Genomic DNA, 19173 nt, shown 5'->3' with positions numbered 1-19173 from the left:
ATAATCAGAAGACATCTAAATATAACTCTCTAGATATTTATCATGCATATCTTTGTGATTTATTCTTTATATTTTTAAATACTAATACCAAAGATATCAAGTGTTCATTGAAAGAATGTTTCTATAGAGATGACATCATTGGTGAGTTTTTTGTTGTTTTAATATCTAACCCGTAAATATAAGATTACATCTTTTTTACACAAGTTATATTTTTATATGGTGTACTCACTGCAATCTGACTATAATAATATCCATACTTAAGATATTGTTATGAAAGAAAATTCAACTTTATCAAAAACAATTGTTTCGGAATTGAGAAAATAGAACAACTGAAACTGAATCAGTAGTTTCTCATTCTTGTAGCTGATACTTTGTCCGAGTTCAGAACAGTATATCTTGCTATTACAAATAAATACAATCTTATCATTTCTTATGATATACAGTTCATTGATAATGGACTTCTGCAAAAATGGCATCATTCATCTTTTTATGATGTAAAAAGTCATGTTGATAGGCACATAACTTTTAAATACCTAAATACTGCAGAAGATGATTAACTATCATGATGAGTTAAATCTTATGTCAAGTCTTATAATAAATGATTTCATTATATTTCTTACCATTTACAGAATCAATGTTAACATTTATTTCAATAGTATTATCTCATAATAATGTGTTTGATTTTGATTATGAGATAAAGAATAAAATATTCGTTTTGCATTATAATAAAGAATAAAAACAAACATAATTTAGGCATATATGAACAAAAAAACAAAGAAAATTAAACAACTTGACGAAAAACGCGAATTCGTCTTTCTTTAGCACGTTTATTGACCAAAATAAATTGGACAATAGATACGATGCATGCACCAGTGACAAATGCAAAGAATGATAGCAAATAATGGCGAAGTTTGATTTTATTGACTTTTTGAGCTGGTTTTGCATCATCAATTCTATCCCAACACTTTCTTGGGATATAAAAGATAACTGGGAGATTATGTGAATTGAATTTGCAGTTAATTAATTGTGAACTTTTGATGAATTTTCCGACTTCTTCTTCTTTAGCATTGAAGATGCAACTAAGAAACATAACAAGTTCTTCTGTATTATGATCGACAATTTCATCTTCGTAAACTTCAATCCAGCACCTATCAAAGATTGTTGGACATTTTGAGCAAATAGTTGTGCCGTTTTGGAAGTGGTTTTGGTAAATATATGAGTCAAAGATAAAGATCTTCCGATTAATGTTATCACACGAAATTCCGCTGATTCCTTCGTTTTTTGAAAAAATGCATTCTGATGCGTTAAAGCCATCCTGGCAGTAAATATTGATGATACATGATGGGCCATCGAATTTATTATTTGATATGTTGTTGAGATTGAAGCTGGAGAACCCTCCTCCAATTCCAACAGTATTCTGGACTTCGTATTTTGATGGTTGTATGCCACATTCGCAGGCTGTCGTATAATTGATACTTCCGAATGTAGAATATAAAGAGAATGCTTGGTTTGAAAGTGCGTATGAATTTTTTGCTAAAACGTAAGATTGTAGAAGTATATTTACGAGTACATATGTGCAACCACCACTTCCTGCTGCATGGCAGTTGTGGAAACAAACGTGGCGCATCGTTAACGTAGAATAGGGAATGTGTAAGCTATTTACATATATTCCACCGCCATTTGCGTTATTTGGATCATTTGACGCTTGGCAGCTCATGAATGTTGTATCGAAAATATTAATTCCCGTTTCGATTTGGTTTACTGAAAACCTTTCAAGAACTTGTGCATATTGGATAGTGACTGTATTTAACTTAAGCGAATTAAATAATTTTAAATGGATGAGTGTGAAATCTTTGTTAGTATTTAATAATGAAATTAAAACTTTTATTGTTTTATGTGCAATCTTTAAAAATTCGGAAGTATATGTTAATCTAGTAAAAGCACTAACTACAGAAATCAATCCAAACAATGCTATTAAGATTAACATCTCCAAAAGCTAAAAAAATCGAGTAGGGGTAATTTTAGCTAAAAGTGACACACCCGTGAAGGGTGTGATTACCGATCGGTAATTTCGACAGTTTAGAATTTAAAATTTTTTATGGAACTGTTGCGAGTTTCATAAAGAATTTAAGGAATATAAGCAAAGATTTGAATCAAAATCTTAGACCTAAGCCGCTCGATTCGCTCGCGGCTTCCGCGAATTACAGATCAGCAAAGATTTGAATCAAAATCTTCGAACTAAGCCGATCGCTTCGCTCGCGGCTTTCTTTATTATTTTAAATTTGCATATTTCCATCAAAAGTTCATAAGGTAAAAAATTTCGTTTATATTTTTGCAAAATAAAATCTTCATTATCAAAATAATATTAAATAATAATATAATATAATTTATAAACAACTATTATTTAATAAAGTTTAATTGCCAAGGTTCATCTAATTTTTTGAGGTAAAAAAGGGGGTTGGCGTCCTAAGGCGTCCTAGTGTAAATTTCTCAAAATTGTGATATTTACATCACATTTTTGAGAGGTTTATGGGCGTCCTAAGGGAAAATTGAATAGCTAGGGCGTCCCGAATTTTCATTCTAAGATTTAAATATATTATATACTTAAGTATACTACAAGAAATATAAAAATTAAATTTTTATTATGTTAACTTATAAGAAATTTTTTTGAATTATCGTTGATTTATTGTAATCTTTCCAGGCTATACTTTTGAAATCAACTTTACCTGTCATACGCATTAATGTAGTAGATGTCCAGGTGTAGCTATTATATCCCAGCAACATTGGTATTTTATCATTGTAAGATATCAAAATGAAGCGTTTTTTCAGATATAATTTTTCGTAAATTTTTCAAAAATAAGATGGTAAAAAAGCCTCGACTTGCTCGAAAAATAACAATTTTTTTTACTTGTAAAAATAACCTTTTTACAGCATGGGCAGCTATTCAATCACTATTTCTTTTTCTAAAAGTATATTTTTCAAAAAAAATTAAGATCAAATTCGACAATTTCTTGATGAAAGCAAAAATATTACACATACTTCTAGATGCATGGGATAAAATATGCAATTATTCAATCAATTCGCATGATTTGAAAAAAAAAATCTAAATTTGATAAAAATGTAGAAATTTTTTATTTTTAACTTGAGATTCGATTTTTTTGATCCAATTTGTGAATTTTTTTTGATCGGAATTTCAATTAATTTGTTGATCAAAAATGACCTCACAATGTTTGATCATAAGTGAAGTCATCTTCATGGGTATTTAGAAATTCCAAGAGAAATTGCTTATTTCTCGCAGATGTAATATCTGAGAAAATCGAATTTAAATATTCATAGAAACCCAAATCATTCTCCGGTTCGAATAATTCATCTGTTGCTTTTTCTGTTTTTTCTATGAATTTTAATAATTTGATTAATAAATCTTCATCAGGAAGAATTATTGCTGCATTTGTGATAAAATTCCATATTGAGGTAATATGGCAATAATTACATTTATAAAATGTAATTTTATCCAAAATTTTTTGGCAAATTCGCATAATAGCATTAATATTTGAAGCTGAGATTAAACCTGTGATTACTTCTGTAACTTTTGGAAAATCATCGCAATTTAATATCTCTTTATATTGAATTGAGAAATAAAAAAAATCAAATGGATTCATTTCTTCAATTTCAAGGAGATTGTAAAAATTGATAGAAGTGTTATTGCAACAAATTGTATTTGCAGCAAAAAATATCATTTGCTCGATTCCATTTTTGGAATAAATTTGCTGGAACAATGTTAAATTAAAACAGTTGCTTAATTTTTCTTCATTGTTTTCATAAAAAAGTAACAAGTTTGCAACTGAAATTTCAAAATTTTGATAATTGCCAGTTATTTCAGTAAATATATATATTTGCTTTTCTTCATCTAAAAATGGCAAATATTGATTTGCAATATTAACTAAAGTTTGGGATAAATTGTTCCAGTTTGATTTTACAATTTGTGAGCACATTATGTAATATGTAAATTTATCCGCTTTGTAGGAATTTAAAATTGTTTGTTGTTCTGTTTCAGTTAAATTACTGAATTTTTCAAGATTAATATTGTGATAAAAAATAGAATCCTTGAAACATTCTGATATCTTTTCAATGTTTAAAACGGATGCTAAAAAATGTAAAAGAACTTCATCAGTCACTGTGATTTTTTTGAAAAATTTATCCCAATTCAAGCATCCAATTGATCTTTCTGTCATTGTACTTATGCATTGATAAAGTTGATTTAATGAATCCGAAGAATAATCATTATGCTTGACTAGTTGAGTTAGTTGATACAGACTGTCGTCAGCCATTTTAAAAAAATGAATAAAATTGTATAGTAAATTATATTTGTGAAATTTGTGACGCTACATTCAATCTAAGACCAATATCTCAAAGAATTCCTCATTTAAGTATTACTTTTCATTGTTTTTTAAAAAATATCTTTGCTTATTTGTTCACTTTTTTGACATTTATTATATGCTTTTTATCATATTTCCGATGATATGAATATATATTCTATATAAGAATGACGCTACATTCAATCTAAGACCAATATCTCAAAGAATTCCTCATTTAAGTATTACTTTTCATTTTTGATTCAATTTTCGAACGGTTTTCGTAAATTTTGCATCATTTCATTTTTTAATGGGAAAATCATCTATATTTAATCAAAAAAGAGCAAACTTTACAGACGAAAATAAAATATTTATCAGGGAACAATCTGATAAATACCAAAAATCAACATCGAGAGATGAAAAAACGAATATAATCAAACAAGTTCTTCAATATTTTAATATTAAATACGCCGAAAATGAATCTAAAGCTGTCAGAAGATATTTTAGTTATATTGCAGTTAAAAATATTCCCGCAGTTACTGGAAAATATCCTGATACAATTGTTCGCAAAGATATGCTTTATTCGCATGATCATACAAATATTATTAATTCAAATAATATTGAACGTTACTACCGTTGCATCGATCATTCTTGTCAAGCACGTTATTTAGTTAAAATTGAGAACAGTTCAGTTTCCGAAGATTTACAAAAGGAACATATACCCGAATGCAGACAATTTAAAAAGTTACAAAATGAAAAAAATGATCTTCATAAATCAATGACTCTGACAGAAATATACAATAAGGCAATGGCAAAATTTTCTGAAGACAACGGCACTTTTCAGCAGATTAAAAAATTTATGACAGAACTTGCTGTTGGTACTGATGAAAACCCATTAATTAAAGATTCATTGGTCAGGGAAGTTTATAATAAGTCCAGAAAATTTTCTGTTGGAGAAAAAATTACAGACGATGAAATTGCTAATTTTTGTTTAATAAATGGCGAGCAGTTTTTCATTGGCCATGATTTTCAAGCAAATTGTGAGACGATGTTTTTTGGTTTTGAGAAGGCAATTCAATTTGCAAAAGAAGCCACAGATTTATTTTGCGATGGAACTTTTAAAATTACACCAAAACATTTTCAAAAAGGACAGATGCTAACAATTATGATTTGTGAACCTTCAACAAATCAATATCTACCACTTTTATTTATATTCATGAAAAACCGCACATTTGAATCTTATAAGAAGGCATTTGAATATATTTTTACTGTCAAGGGTATTCAATTTTCAAAGCTAATTCAAATTCATTGTGATTTTGAAAAGGGAATGATAGAGGCACTTCAACAAATTTTCCCTAAAGTCCGTATAATTGGATGCCTATTTCATTTCAAACAAGCTTTACACAGGAAACTTGTAGCACTTTATACAAAAAATTTCAATACTTTACAAAATTCTTTATTTAAGCTATATTCTATTACTCCATTCATGTCTCATGAAGAATTTGTACTTACAATGCATATAATTAATCAAAATAAAGTTGATTCGATCAAAGATTATATTGATTATTTCAACAAAGTTTGGTTGCCGCACTACAATTTAATATCTCAATATAATAATGCAACTGCAATATTCACTAATGATTGCCTCGAGAGTATGCATTCAGAATTTTCTTCGTTAAAACATCCAAACATTTATGAAGCTATTAAGAAGATATCTCAAATCCAATTAGATAAATATAACGCCATCAAAAATAACCAGAAGATCGAGCGCCATATAAAAACCGTTATCACTGATAGCTACAAAAATTATATTCTTGACTGCTTTCAAAAAGAACTTGAGAAAACAATTTTTTCTATCAAACAATACAACGTAAGTGATCTTTCTTTGGCTCAGAACGAGATTTCTCCATATGGTTCCATAGAATCGAGTTCATTGTTCGAAAATATTCCAGTTCATGATGCAGATATACTCAAATCGATCGATCTAACAGATAAAGATACAATGATCACTAAGTTTATTAATGAAAAAAGAGAAAAAATTATGGCATTATTTAATGAAACATTAAATCATCCAGATTTTAATTCATCCACTCCAATTCAAACTAATTTTGAGCAAGCCGATACAAATCAAGGTTCAGATGCTCCAATTCGCTCCGAAAATTCAAATATTGCAGACTCTACAGATTTAGAACCAGAAAATCAAAACCATCCTTCTACAAATCAAATGTCTAGTAATCTAGAACATAAGCTGGACCTTCTTGATCATATTGAAAAACAATTATCGAAAATGCGCTCGTTATTGGGAATTCTTCCTACTACAAATGCTATTGTTGGGCCGTCAAAACAAGTTTCAGTTAATAGCAAGCAAAATTCTGAAAAAAATAAGAAAAAATCTTCCATAACAACAAAATCAAACAATAAAAAACAAAATTCATCCGACAATCCTCCTAAACGTAAAGCTCCTATTTCGGAAAGGATTCTCAGCGATAATAACTTATATTTTCAAGTTCATCGAAAGAGATCGAAAAGCAAACGTTCCACATCTACAGAGAAAAAGAATTGATATATGAAGTCTAATTCCTTTTATAACTACTATATTTTTATTCTTATGACTAAAAAATAATATATTATTTAACAATTTTCATTTTTTTCTTTTAACAATTTCGTTTTATTTCCATTTATTGTTAAATGATTTTTAGCATACACCTTTCTTTGTTCATCTTCTAAATACAATTTATTTTTTCTTAGATATAATTCTATTCATTCAATTCGATCGTCATTTTTCAGTACATGATCGTAATTTTCAATTATTGATCGCGATTTTACTTCAGAATTTGTTTGCAATATTGCTTATCAAAATTATATCTCTATTCTCTCATTTCTGTTTAGTCAATATCATTACACTCCTATTGTCTAATAACATGCTATTAATTTTCTTAAAATTAAAAAAAAAATATCAACTTTTAAAAACAGAAACTTAACATCCTTAGGTCAATGGATTTTGATGTGAGATACATTTAATCTGTTTTTCTTTTTTTATTTTAAATAATTGAATATTTATAGTTGTTATGGGTCTTACATCATGTAAAACGAATTTTCTGAAAGTAAATTTACTTTTTCTTCAATCTTTCTTACATATTTATTTAAAAAAAATTATCCAAAAAAAGATGTTTTAGAATGAAAAAAAATAAAAAAATCTTCATTTATAGTCTTTCTTGAATGTATACGTTTTGATTTTTTTCTTTTTTAAAAAATTCAATTTCTAGAAAAATCGAGAAAAAATCATTTTCTTCTATTTTTTTAGGACGCCATACCCATTGAAATCTCCTCTCAGGACGCCATAAACTATTCAATTATGGTGTAAACTTCTCAAAAATTGAATAGTTTACATCAGGACGCCTTAGGACGCCAACCCTTTACGCGCCCATTTTTTGATTTTTAATGTTTTATGAATTTTATTTATCATGTATATATCTAATGAAGATTATATATGTAGAAGATAAGTACCTTAATATGTACGTAAATTTTAATGAAATTTATACAACATTATAAAAATTTATGAATAAAAACTTGATATAAAATAACATTTTTATTTTTACTAAGAAAAAAAAAGGTTTTTGATAATAAATTTATTTTATTTCGAAAAAGTAACAATAATCGTAAAAGGGTATTGATAGGCTTGCTAAAGTAACTAATTTTAGCTGTCAAATACTTTTGTATTTTGAAGTAAATTAGTATAAATTTGTTTTTACTTTTATTTCGAAAAAGTAACAATAATCGTAAAAGGGTATTGATAGGCTTGCTAAAGTAACTAATTTTAGCTGTCAAATACTTTTGTATTTTGAAGTAAATTAGTATAAATTTGTTTTTACTTTTATTTCGAAAAAGTAACAATAATCGTAAAAGGGTATTGATAGGCTTGCTAAAGTAACTAATTTTAGCTGTCAAATACTTTTGTATTTTGAAGTAAATTAGTATAAATTTGTTTTTACTTTTATTTCGAAAAAGTAACAATAATCGTAAAAGGGTATTGATAGGCTTGCTAAAGTAACTAATTTTAGCTGTCAAATACTTTTGTATTTTGAAGTAAATTAGTATAAATTTGTTTTTACTTTTATTTCGAAAAAGTAACAATAATCGTAAAAGGGTATTGATAGGCTTGCTAAAGTAACTAATTTTAGCTGTCAAATACTTTTGTATTTTGAAGTAAATTAGTATAAATTTGTTTTTACTTTTATTTCGAAAAAGTAACAATAATCGTAAAAGGGTATTGATAGGCTTGCTAAAGTAACTAATTTTAGCTGTCAAATACTTTTGTATTTTGAAGTAAATTAGTATAAATTTGATATTATTTTAACTCCCTTTGAAAACCTCAATTTTCCATACAGAGGGAACGGGAATAGCATCCAATATTCCCTGAGAATGGTTGCGCATTCTCAGTTCCCTCTATATTTCGAACGAAGCTCTCATCGGTCTTTTTTTTAATACTAAACGTTTTTTTTCCCTGTCACTTTTAGCTAAAATTTGGGTTTGCCAAAAAAATCTAACGTTGTCAATTTTTTTCTTCAATATGGAAAACACTCTAGAAAATTATAATAAAACTAATCTGAATGAAATTTCTAAAAAAACTGATTTTTCTCCAAAATCAAATTCCTGAATAAATTATTTTTCAATTGAGACAATTGTTTAGTTACACTCAAACGAACATAGTGGTGAGAAATGGTGTTTTTTTTTGATCAAACTTTTTTCCCATTATATTCTTGTGGAAAAGTGACAAATAGCAACTTTGACCCTCTCTCGTATAAAATCATGTATAAATATTTAATACTTTTAATAATTTGTGTGAATAGAATTCAATTAATAATTAGTTCAATTCAAATCCTAAATTTTTACGAGAATATTGATCGATGATCGAGGAAATTTTAAATTAGAATAGGCATTCTATAAGAAAATCATCTTGGTTCAAATAGTATTTATGTAATATTATATCAATTAGATATGTTTACTAGTAAAATAAAATAACAAATGTACAGTTGTTCTTTAAAAATACTGATTTGAGTGAGTATTTTTTAGCTCAACTACTGCTTCTTTTTTCACTCCAGAGATATTTTACAGTCACTCACATTAAAAAAATCAACAAAGATATCAAGATCTACTTTTATTTATCAAATGCCGAATTACATGAGTATATACTGCTCAAATTCTGCTTGTCTAGTTCTTATAATGATAATTATCTCTCATTATAATATATAAAAAGAAAAACATTGATATCAATTGTGCGACTTTCTTTGAAATATCGAACTGTGAGAATGTCTATTGTTCAAATTCTGCTTGTCTAGTTCTTATAATGATAATTATCTCTCATTATAATATATAAAAAGAAAAACATTGATATCAATTGTGCGACTTTCTTTGAAATATCGAACTGTGAGAATGTCTATTGTTCAAATTCTGCTTGTCTAGTTCTTATAATGATAATTATCTCTCATTATAATATATAAAAAGAAAAACATTGATATCAATTGTGCGACTTTCTTTGAAATATCGAACTGTGTGAATATCTATTGTTCAAATTCTGCTTGTCTTGTTCTTATAATGATAATTATCTCTCACTATAATATATAAAAAGAAAAACATTGATATCAATTGTGCGACTTTCTTTGAAATATCGAACTGTGAGAATATCTATTGTTCAAATTCTGCATATATAGTTCTTATAATGATAATTATCTCTCACTATAATATATAAAAAGAAAAACATTGATATCAATTGTGCGACTTTCTTTGAAATATCGAACTGTGAGAATGTCTATTGTTCAAATTCTGCATATATAGTTCTTATAATGTTGTTTCATAGTCATACTAATAAAAAAAAACAAAAATACCGAATTGCATGAACGTTTTTTATTAAATAAATATCTATATATCATCGCCCTCATTCTTCAAACAAACAAATATAATAAATAATGAAATTGGGCTTAAAAACAAAATAAAAATTAATAATCTGAGTATTTCAAAGACTTTTTCTTTGAAGATGATGATTTCTTCTCATTGTACTGCTCCACGGCCTCCTGGTCAGGCAATAAAATGAATGGAATAGGGGGTATTATGTCGTATAAAAATCCACTTAAAAGTGAAAGTTGAACTTCTTCTTCTCCGTTTGCGCTCTTTCTCCTCTCCTGGCTCTTGTTTTGTTTCTTCTTCTTCTCTTTTGGCGGAGGAGGCGAAGAACTACGAGATGAAGACTCCGAATGATGTCTTCTGGACTGAATCGTAGATTTTGCGGAAGAATTAGATGAAGAACCTGTATACGATGCTTTATCTGAGTTGGAATTAGGAGATCGTGGGTTCGGGGCCTTAAAGGAATCAGAATTTGTCTTTGGACGAGCTTTCTTATCCTTCCATTCGATTTTTTGTGTATCGAATGGAATGTATCCATCTAGGGGAAGCACCAGTTCTTGCCCTGGCTGTATCGATGGTCCGCGTCTTCCTTTTTCTTCAGATAATGGCCCAGTCGGTTTAACTCCGTAAAGGGCCGCTCTGACGTTGCCGCCAATCCTTACGAGCTTTACAACACAATTGAAGTGGAAAGAGCGCCTGATTAGGGCTGCTTGTGGAAATGCGGAATTCGATACGTCGAGAACGGAAGTATCATCAGTTGTAACTGTAATACATGATATAGGAATTCCATTCTCGCAGCGGACTTCGTCCATATGCATCAAGAAACCAGATAATTCCATAATAAAAGCTCCATCTTCGATTAATTCATTAGATATCACTGAATCGTCATCAGTAATGATCAATTCTGTCTGGTGTTGTGGTTTTTCTATTCGAATTAATGATGTACTCGAAGATAATTGAATTTCATCACTCATTTCGAAGAATTTCACCGGCTGATATGATGTTTTAGAGCTTGTATTGTATATAAGCTTGTTCGCTAATACATCGATAGCTCTCATAACAAGTTTTTTGTCTACATTAAATATTGAAGAAAAAGTATCGACGAAACAAGCCCAGAAGCCTCTTATTCTATCGAAAAGGAGAGAAGCGTATTCTGTGAAGTATTTCGAGATTAAATTGCAAAAACTTATCTCTGAATTTGATAAATCTTGCTGAATTTCATCGTGGAACCTTCCTTCAACTATATTTGATACTATTTCCTGCCTGTTTATATCTGATACGATAATATCAGACTGTAACTTCAAATCTTCCGGATTTAATTTATTAAAAGGAATTGTGTAAGTTTTATCAGGCTGGCAGTTCGAGCAAACGAAGTCATGAGGGCAGAAACCGTAGTATAAATTTTCGCAACGTTTGTGGACCCAGAATTTGCAATTCGTGCATTGAACGATTGGATCTGTATAATTTTTGTTATTTTTGCATTTGCATTTAATGCGCTGGCCTCTACAGAATGGACAGTAGAAGGACTCGTTGTCCGATATCCTTGCGATGTTCACACATTTCGCATGTAACCAAAATTCGCAAGAATCGCATTGGATAAGGAGGCCATCGTTCCTACTTTCACCACAAACGCATCTGATGCCGTAGCGCCCAGATCTCTTATCGTTGAAGAACACGGGTTCCGGTGGTTGAATTGAGTGTTGATTTACTTTTGGAATAGAAATTACGGGGTGCGGGATAGGCGCTCTTAGTTGCTGGTAGTATTGGGGCTGTGTTGGTGGCAAATATGGCTGTGGATATGGTTGTGGAGTTTGATAAGGATAATAAGTTGATGGGATTGGAATTGGCTGAGGAGGAAGTGGTTGATGTTGTTGTGAGATATAAGGAATAGGTGTTGGCATGATTCGCGGCTGAGGAGATGGTTGTGGAATTGGAATATTAGACATGTCTGGAATTGATGAGGTTTTCGGAATAACGTATGGGACTGGTTTAATCGGTACTGCTGGTATTGAAGGAGGGACCAAGTCGATCCTTGGAATGGCTGGCATTGGTAACGGCGGTTTACTTATTTCAGGCGAAGGTTTGATTTGTCTTACGATTGCTGGATTTATTCGGACTACCGGATGTGGCACGACTGTTTTTGTTGGGTTCGAAACTTTTCGAATTATCGGTGCAGATGGAGCTCCTGAGTTCTGAGAAGCGGGATGCTCCGGAGAACTCATGAGGCTCTGGATCGAATTCTTTTTCACGGCTGCGGAATCTTGGCTATTACTTAAATTAGACATATTAATTCTGCAACTATGAAATAGAAAAAGGATAGAAAAATCGAAGGAAAAAAAAAATTAAGTGAACCTCTCAAATTTTTCGCTCACAAAAATTTCTGATATCATAATTTTTGAGTTCACATTTGGCGCGTTTCTTCGGATCTTGTAGTTTAAACAGCTCATAATACGGGGCACATTAGCATGCTATAGCTCTGCGGCAGTATAGGAGAGCAGGGAAGCCAAAAAGTAAGCACAGAGGGAAATATGAGGTACTAAAATCATTGTATTCAAATTTTGTATTCAAGCCGATTATTTAACTTTCAAAAGTCGATTGCCTGTGAACCAAAAATTTTACCGAGAGTTTTCTGTACTAAGATCACTGCACATTATTATTAGAATTTTTAAGAAACGCTAATTCACTCAAATTTTGTAACGATAGAATTATCCACGGAGGACATGAAAGCAAAATTGTTCGATTTTATCACAAATTTTGGTTTTTGGTATGTCATGATGGATCGGGGGTACTCTCCAAGATAGCTAAATCTGATCTGAAACCTTGGTTGCTAAAATCAGATCATTTGGCTCGTTGATTATGGTTGCATTATATGAAACGATTAAAAAGGTAACGGACTTTTGGTCCTGACACTAAAAGAGTCAAACAATCACCACGAAATTTCAATAAATTTTGCATAATTTTGACAGATACTCTATGGTATGTAAGATAAATGACCATAATATTCTATTCTTGTATGCGAATTGGAAACCTTTAACTCAAACAATTCCGAAATTTTTGTCCGTTTATTAACATCATTCTTTAAAACATCGATTTTTCTAATGGTAATTAATAATAGAATAAGATTTTAAATGAATTTAAGAAAAATTTGGAATTTAAAAATCATTCCGTGTAAACTTGAGAAATTTTGAATGATGTATACGTAAATATCAGAAAAAAAAAATTTTTTTAAATGAGGATATCAAAATTATTTTACTCTAAATAGTCTTAATGTATTCATTCCACTTGTTCTCGTCGTGTGAGAATTCATTAACCTGGATGATAGAAAGCTTTGGAATCTTCTCTAAGATCTTATTCTTAAGCTCATCGGAGATATCTGTTCTCTCCTTTGTCTTATCTGTGAGGTATTGGCGTGGTCTCTTGATTTCCTGTCTTCTCATTGGCTGGACCTGAGGAACTGCCTGAGCGATTGGTTGCTGAGAAGATAAGGCGGAGTTTGTAAATGCCTGGACTGTAATTTCTGGGAATTCTGTAAGAACTGTATAGTTGGAGAAGCAGCTATAAGCTGACTCAACTGTCTTGAAAAGAACTGAAGCGCGTGTGCATGCTTCGAATGTTTCGAAGTTATAAGCCATGTTGACTGCTTCGACAGCGAAACCCTTTTCTGTGAGGATATTGTAGATCTGGCCAGAAGAGTAGTTCTCTGGGAGGTTGTTGAAGAAGAGGAATCTGCCGTTGTAATCATTTGGCATTTCAACCTTGTAGAGCATGATTGATGACTTGAAGAGTGTGTTCATTGTGTAGATCTGGTAGTTGATATTCTTCTCCTTAAGGTACTTGATGGCTGGAATAAGGCCGGCGTCATCGCGATACTGAATCAAAGCGTGGCGACCTGTTTCTGTCTGGACTGTCTTGATGAAGTTGAGGGAGCCGCCGATCTGTGTGAACTGGGTGAGGATGGCTTCCTGTGTTTTGTCGGCTGGAAGGTTGAATGCGAAGAGAAGGTTGTTCTTGGCCTTTGGTGCTGAGTAGAAGCAGTTCAAAACCTGGGAGCTGACAACTGGTGGGAAGAGGAATGCGTTCTTGGACTCTGCCTTTGCCTTCTGTGCATCTTCGTACTTCATGAAGAGGACGAAGCCAACAAGTGTTGCCTGTGGGGTTGGGCAGATGGAAACTGTGATGACTTCACCGTATTGAGAGTACTTCTTGCGGAGATCAAGGTATGTTGTGTTATATTCGATCTCATCAAGCATTAAGAGGCCTGCTGTTGGCTGCTGGCGAGCAAGAGAACGAGCCTTGTATGGGAGAACACGGATTGGTGTCTCTTGGCCTTCGAATGTTGTTCTATCGAGAGTTTCGATGGCCTTTGTTCTTGTCTCCTCGGATTCGTACTGAGCTGAAGCGAGAAGCTGTGATGGGGACTTCTCCTGGATTTCGAATGTAACAAGCTTGCCGGCCTTTGAAAGATGGTCTCTGATGGCCTGGTTATTTGTTGTTGTAAGGTCAGCAAGGAAGACGCAACGGGAGTCGATGATCTGGCGGACTCTCATTGTGATATGGTTTGGAACGCGAACAGAAACTGTGTAGCCCTTCTGTGTGATCTCTCCATCCTGAATGATCTTGGCTGGGCCAGCTGTATCAGCGAAGTATGCGATAACATAGTTTTCGATGTTGAATACTTCTAAGATTGAGCCGAACTTAGAGAATGTCTGTTTGATCTTATCATCTGTTAAGAAGCTTGCATCCTGATGGCTAATGTGGATGGCCTGGTGTGGGAGCTGAACAGGAATGTCGGCGCGGTCTTCATGTGGAATGAACTTGTCGACATAGATTGGTTGACCTTCAATCAAAGCATTTTGGAGGTCATCAAGAGCACGATTGGCATCTTCGACTCTGGCAAATTGAACATAGCCGATATTCTTGCCATTGAACTTCTTGATGATTCTGCATGAGAGGACCTCGCCGTACTTGCGGAAGTGTTGATTAAGGCTGGCTTCCTCGACCTTTGGCGGAAGATCCTTGATGACAAGATTGGATTGATTGTCATGGAGGTATGGGTTAATCATCTGCCATTGAATACGAAGGACGCTGTCGTTGATGCGCATGTAGTTGCATTCTTCAATTGCCTTGCTAGCCTGCTCATGGTTTTCGAACGTAACAAAAGCACCGATTGATTTAGCTCCTGGTTTACGTGGCTTTAATTCGCACTGAGTGATGTTTCCGTAATCTCTGAAAATCTGGTGAATAAAATCTTGTGTTGTCTCGAGTGGGAGATCGCTTACGTAGATCGTTGTTTTGTTGTTGGATTCTGCTCCGTTCATACTCATCTGAAAGTGGCCAAATCAATTCTTCTCAATTTTAAGACCACGGCTATAGAAAATATAAAAAGGTTAGAGACGCTCTAAAATAATATAATTTCATTAAAATTTCATGAAAAAATCTTATCTTCCTGAAGCAAGATTTTGATTTATCGTCAATTTGACGTGAATTATCAAAGATCAGATTTTGACTTATATGCTAAAGTATTGAAATTATTGCAGATAATATCGTCAAGATCTTTAATAATTTTTCCTTATATTTAGAAATGTCGAAAGATTTTTCTTGAAAAGGATTGATATTCCTTCTTTCGTACAAGAGTTAGTAGTTTCATATTGAATTATGGTCCTTCGTTGTGTAATACCTTATGTCATTATACTAGATCAACAATTTGAAATTCAATACTGTTGGACATTATGTAAATACGTTTCATATGTCCATATATTTTATCCAGCACTAATGTGTTCGGATCTAAACTCAATAGATTTATGTAGATTCAAATGTATATTTTGATATCTAAATTTCAATCTTTATCATATTAACATATTCTTTTAACTACTATAAACATAGCTAATTACATATCAATTACTAATCAGATCTTTAGTTTATGAAGGTCAAAAATATATCAATGACCATATTGATGTTATATGCATAAATATGCTTCATATGCTCATAGTATATAATAGTTTGAGTTCTTAGATGACGAAAATCGATATAATATTCTTCGAAATATGCGTTAGTGTAGAATTACGCTTTTCTGTCTCTAGACCTTTAAGTCCAGAATGCATATAACTCAAATTCTCGTTGGAACACTCAAATTTCAATGTTTTAAAAATAATATGAAATATCAAAATCAAAAATTGGAGTCATTGAAGAGAATTAGATGCATGTCATCAATTGTTGATCATTCGTGCACTATGGTTATATGCGATATAGTTGAAAAACGATACTCCTAAATCTATCGGTAGGAATTGTCACTTTTCAAAAATAAAACTTATCATAAAAATTAGAATCTTATAATACAATCGAAATTCCTTTAAATTAAAATTGAATGCAAAAATTTTTTGCAAATTTTTTTGATTTATTGTTATGCTTTTTTGTTTAATTCCTCGAATTTGTGGATATGAGTACACTCCTCAAGATCCACTATTCAATAAGCAGTATATAATTCAAGATAATGACTATTCTTTTGCTACAAAAGGATACGATCAAATCAAAATACGCGAAGTTTGGGATAAAAACGTATTTGGTGAAAATGTTACATACAGTATAATTGGTAAAGGATGCTATTTGGCACATAAAGAGTTCGAAGGAAGAAATTTACAACAATATAATTACAATGTTGACTTAGATAACACTAATGTTGAAGCATACGATCAAGATCCAAACAAGGAATTGTCTTCCGGATATCTTGCTATTGCTATTGCTTCTCATAATGATGTTGCAATTTCAGGAATTGCTCCAAAAGCAAAATTCTATTGTGTTAAGCAAACATATCAAGAAGATTACAATCGTATAGCACGTGGTATTGAATATGCCATTGATAATAGCGCTGTATCTCTTATTTATGTACCTCATACTTGTTCAGATTTCCATGATACACAATTTTCAATGTGTTCACCGAAACCAAACAACGAAAATCTTACAAAAGCTTTCGAAAAAGAAGGTAAAAATACAATATTTATTGCTCCGGTAGGTGATGATGCAATTAGTGGTGGTGACGCTAACTTTTACCCAGATGTTCGTGATCCACATGTCATCTCTGTTGCAGATACAACAATAGAAGGCGCCAGATCCTATTGGTCGAACAGAGGAACTTGTATTGTCGTAAATGCACCAGCGGGCGGCCAATTCTACACCCAAGGAATTAACAACAGCCTTCCTAAGCCAGTAACAATCAAGACAGATTCTGTTTCTGGAGAATATTCCGATCCAATGTCTGTAGCTGGTTTATCTCCTGTAGGTGTAGGTGCGGCAGTAGTATCAGGTGTTGTAACATTGATGAAGCAAGCTAATCCGGCCCTTACTTATCGTGAAGTTCAAAATATTTTGGCAACAACTTCAGATATCAACGATCCTAACCATGAATCATGGACAAAGAACGGCGCTGGTATCTACTACTCAGATGTTTTCGGCTTTGGAAGAATCAACGCTGAAAAGGCTGTAGAAAAGGCAAAAACTTTCGAAAATTTACCAATTCAAAAATCCGGAAAAGTGACATTTTCTGATTTTGGACTTTATACAACAAGAGGTGGCTATAGGTCATCTGAATCGAAGTATACTGGTGAAGAGATTAATTCGATCGAATACGCTGTTTTGCAGTTCGATTACCCGAATATTGGAAATCTCAGACTCGATGTCGTTTCTCCATCGAATACAACAGCACATGTAGTATTGCCTTCGAACTCTGAGAACTCGCAGGGCACAAATACATATGTAATTCGTAACTTTTTCGGTGAAAAAACTGCAAAAGATGACAAATGGACAATTATCGTTAGCCGTGATGCATATGGTAACCAGTCAACAGTTACTGGCATCTCTCTGACAATCTACGGCCACGAAAAGTCACAAAAAGTTGAAAATCAAAAGATTTTATCGGATCCATTTGACACAAAATACGAAAATAAGGCTCAAATCAACTTAGACAAGAGTTTGTCATGCGGTGTTCAATACGAATTCAGCATTTCCTCAGAAAAGAACACTTCATTTAACGTATATCTTCAAGATTTGAACAACAGAATGTTCCAAATTGCAAATGACGTATACAACTACCCTCAGCAGAGCAAGATCGAGATTCCTTGCTACATTGGACTCAATAAAGCCACGATGAAGGTTGAATCCAAGTTTGACAAGGTCCAAGGTACATCAGACATCACGATTAATGAACAGTACGAGCGAAAAGCTGACTCTTACATCGTTAGACCAACTCCTTACGAACCATTTTTGATTAATGACTTAAATGAGGTTCAAATGCCAGTAGATTTCACGATGCATGTTAAGCATTTGACCAGTGATCCTAATGGGCAGACAGCTATTGTTGGTGTTTGGGATCTTGATAAGAAAGTTAATGTTTATACGACACCTATCCTTCTGAAGGACTTCCACAGCATAGAATTCACTTTAGACCAGGATATCCCACACGCTGTCCTCTACGTGGCCCCTCAGTTCAAAGAAAACAGTGACGGTTGTTCAACCCTCATTCAACCTATCGTCATTTCTAGAAACGTGACAAGTGTAAAGGCATTCAATGTTCCTTTGGCCGCTGAGTGTATAACACCACCAGGAGTTATCAGCGAAGTTGAGCTCCTTAAGCCAAGGGATATCATTGAGAATCTGATTGGAAAGTGGAGTTATATCGGACTTTTCATTGCAGCCGTTGTAGCTTGCGTAATCGGATTCACTGTTTACAAAGTAATAGATTGCGTAAAGGCAAGACGCCGTAGAGCAAATCTCGAAGAAGATGACAGAACTGAAGAATTAATGTCACAGACAAATCAAAGCCATGAAGGAGAACTTGCATTATAAATATGACCTTTTTTATATATGTGAAAGTTAAATAAACATAAAATATTACATGATTTTATTTAAAAAATTTAAAAATACAAAA

The 19173-nt window shown here is 32.2% G+C and overlaps 7 protein-coding genes across 7 annotated transcripts, besides 3 other annotated features; 3 read left to right on the top strand and 4 right to left on the bottom strand.

Annotated features, from left to right (window-relative positions):
- Positions 1-781: 781 nt before the first annotated feature.
- Positions 782-1987, bottom strand: TVAGG3_0781780 (uncharacterized protein; the record flags this gene model as incomplete). Its single annotated transcript, XM_001309095.1, has 1 exon — positions 782-1987. The coding sequence occupies one exon, from the start codon at positions 1985-1987 to the stop codon at positions 782-784; it is 1206 nt and encodes a 401-aa protein (XP_001309096.1).
- Positions 1988-2007: 20 nt separating this feature from the next.
- Positions 2008-2444: a mobile genetic element.
- Positions 2445-7778: a mobile genetic element.
- TVAGG3_0781760 (histidine kinase family) lies at positions 3222-4328 on the bottom strand (the record flags this gene model as incomplete). The annotated part of the gene is made up of 1 exon (XM_051246358.1): positions 3222-4328. The coding sequence occupies one exon, from the start codon at positions 4326-4328 to the stop codon at positions 3222-3224; it is 1107 nt and encodes a 368-aa protein (XP_051081833.1).
- On the top strand, positions 4663-5285 carry TVAGG3_0781750 (MULE transposase domain-containing protein; the record flags this gene model as incomplete). Its single annotated transcript, XM_001309094.2, has 1 exon — positions 4663-5285. A coding segment is annotated over one exon (623 nt), but the record flags the coding sequence as incomplete, so codon positions are not given.
- Positions 6394-6915, top strand: TVAGG3_0781740 (MULE transposase domain-containing protein; the record flags this gene model as incomplete). Its single annotated transcript, XM_051246357.1, has 1 exon — positions 6394-6915. One exon carries the CDS (start codon positions 6394-6396, stop codon positions 6913-6915), a length of 522 nt encoding a protein of 173 aa, XP_051081832.1.
- Positions 7779-8887: a mobile genetic element.
- Positions 8888-10211: 1324 nt separating this feature from the next.
- On the bottom strand, positions 10212-12572 carry TVAGG3_0781710 (the record flags this gene model as incomplete). The annotated part of the gene is made up of 1 exon (XM_001309092.2): positions 10349-12538. The coding sequence occupies one exon, from the start codon at positions 12536-12538 to the stop codon at positions 10349-10351; it is 2190 nt and encodes a 729-aa protein (XP_001309093.1).
- Positions 12573-13431: 859 nt separating this feature from the next.
- TVAGG3_0781700 (RNA binding) lies at positions 13432-15597 on the bottom strand (the record flags this gene model as incomplete). Its single annotated transcript, XM_001309091.2, has 1 exon — positions 13508-15577. The coding sequence occupies one exon, from the start codon at positions 15575-15577 to the stop codon at positions 13508-13510; it is 2070 nt and encodes a 689-aa protein (XP_001309092.1).
- A 1047-nt stretch (positions 15598-16644) lies between these two features.
- TVAGG3_0781690 (serine-type endopeptidase protein) lies at positions 16645-19144 on the top strand (the record flags this gene model as incomplete). The annotated part of the gene is made up of 1 exon (XM_001309090.2): positions 16656-19091. One exon carries the CDS (start codon positions 16656-16658, stop codon positions 19089-19091), a length of 2436 nt encoding a protein of 811 aa, XP_001309091.1.
- Between the last annotated feature and the right edge of the window lie 29 nt (positions 19145-19173).

Source organism: Trichomonas vaginalis, chromosome VI, assembly GCF_026262505.1.
Source record: "Trichomonas vaginalis G3 chromosome VI, whole genome shotgun sequence".
NCBI lineage: Eukaryota > Parabasalia > Trichomonadida > Trichomonadidae > Trichomonas > Trichomonas vaginalis.
Note: the sequence above shows the minus strand (reverse complement) of the source record. Positions and strands in the feature narration are given on the sequence as shown.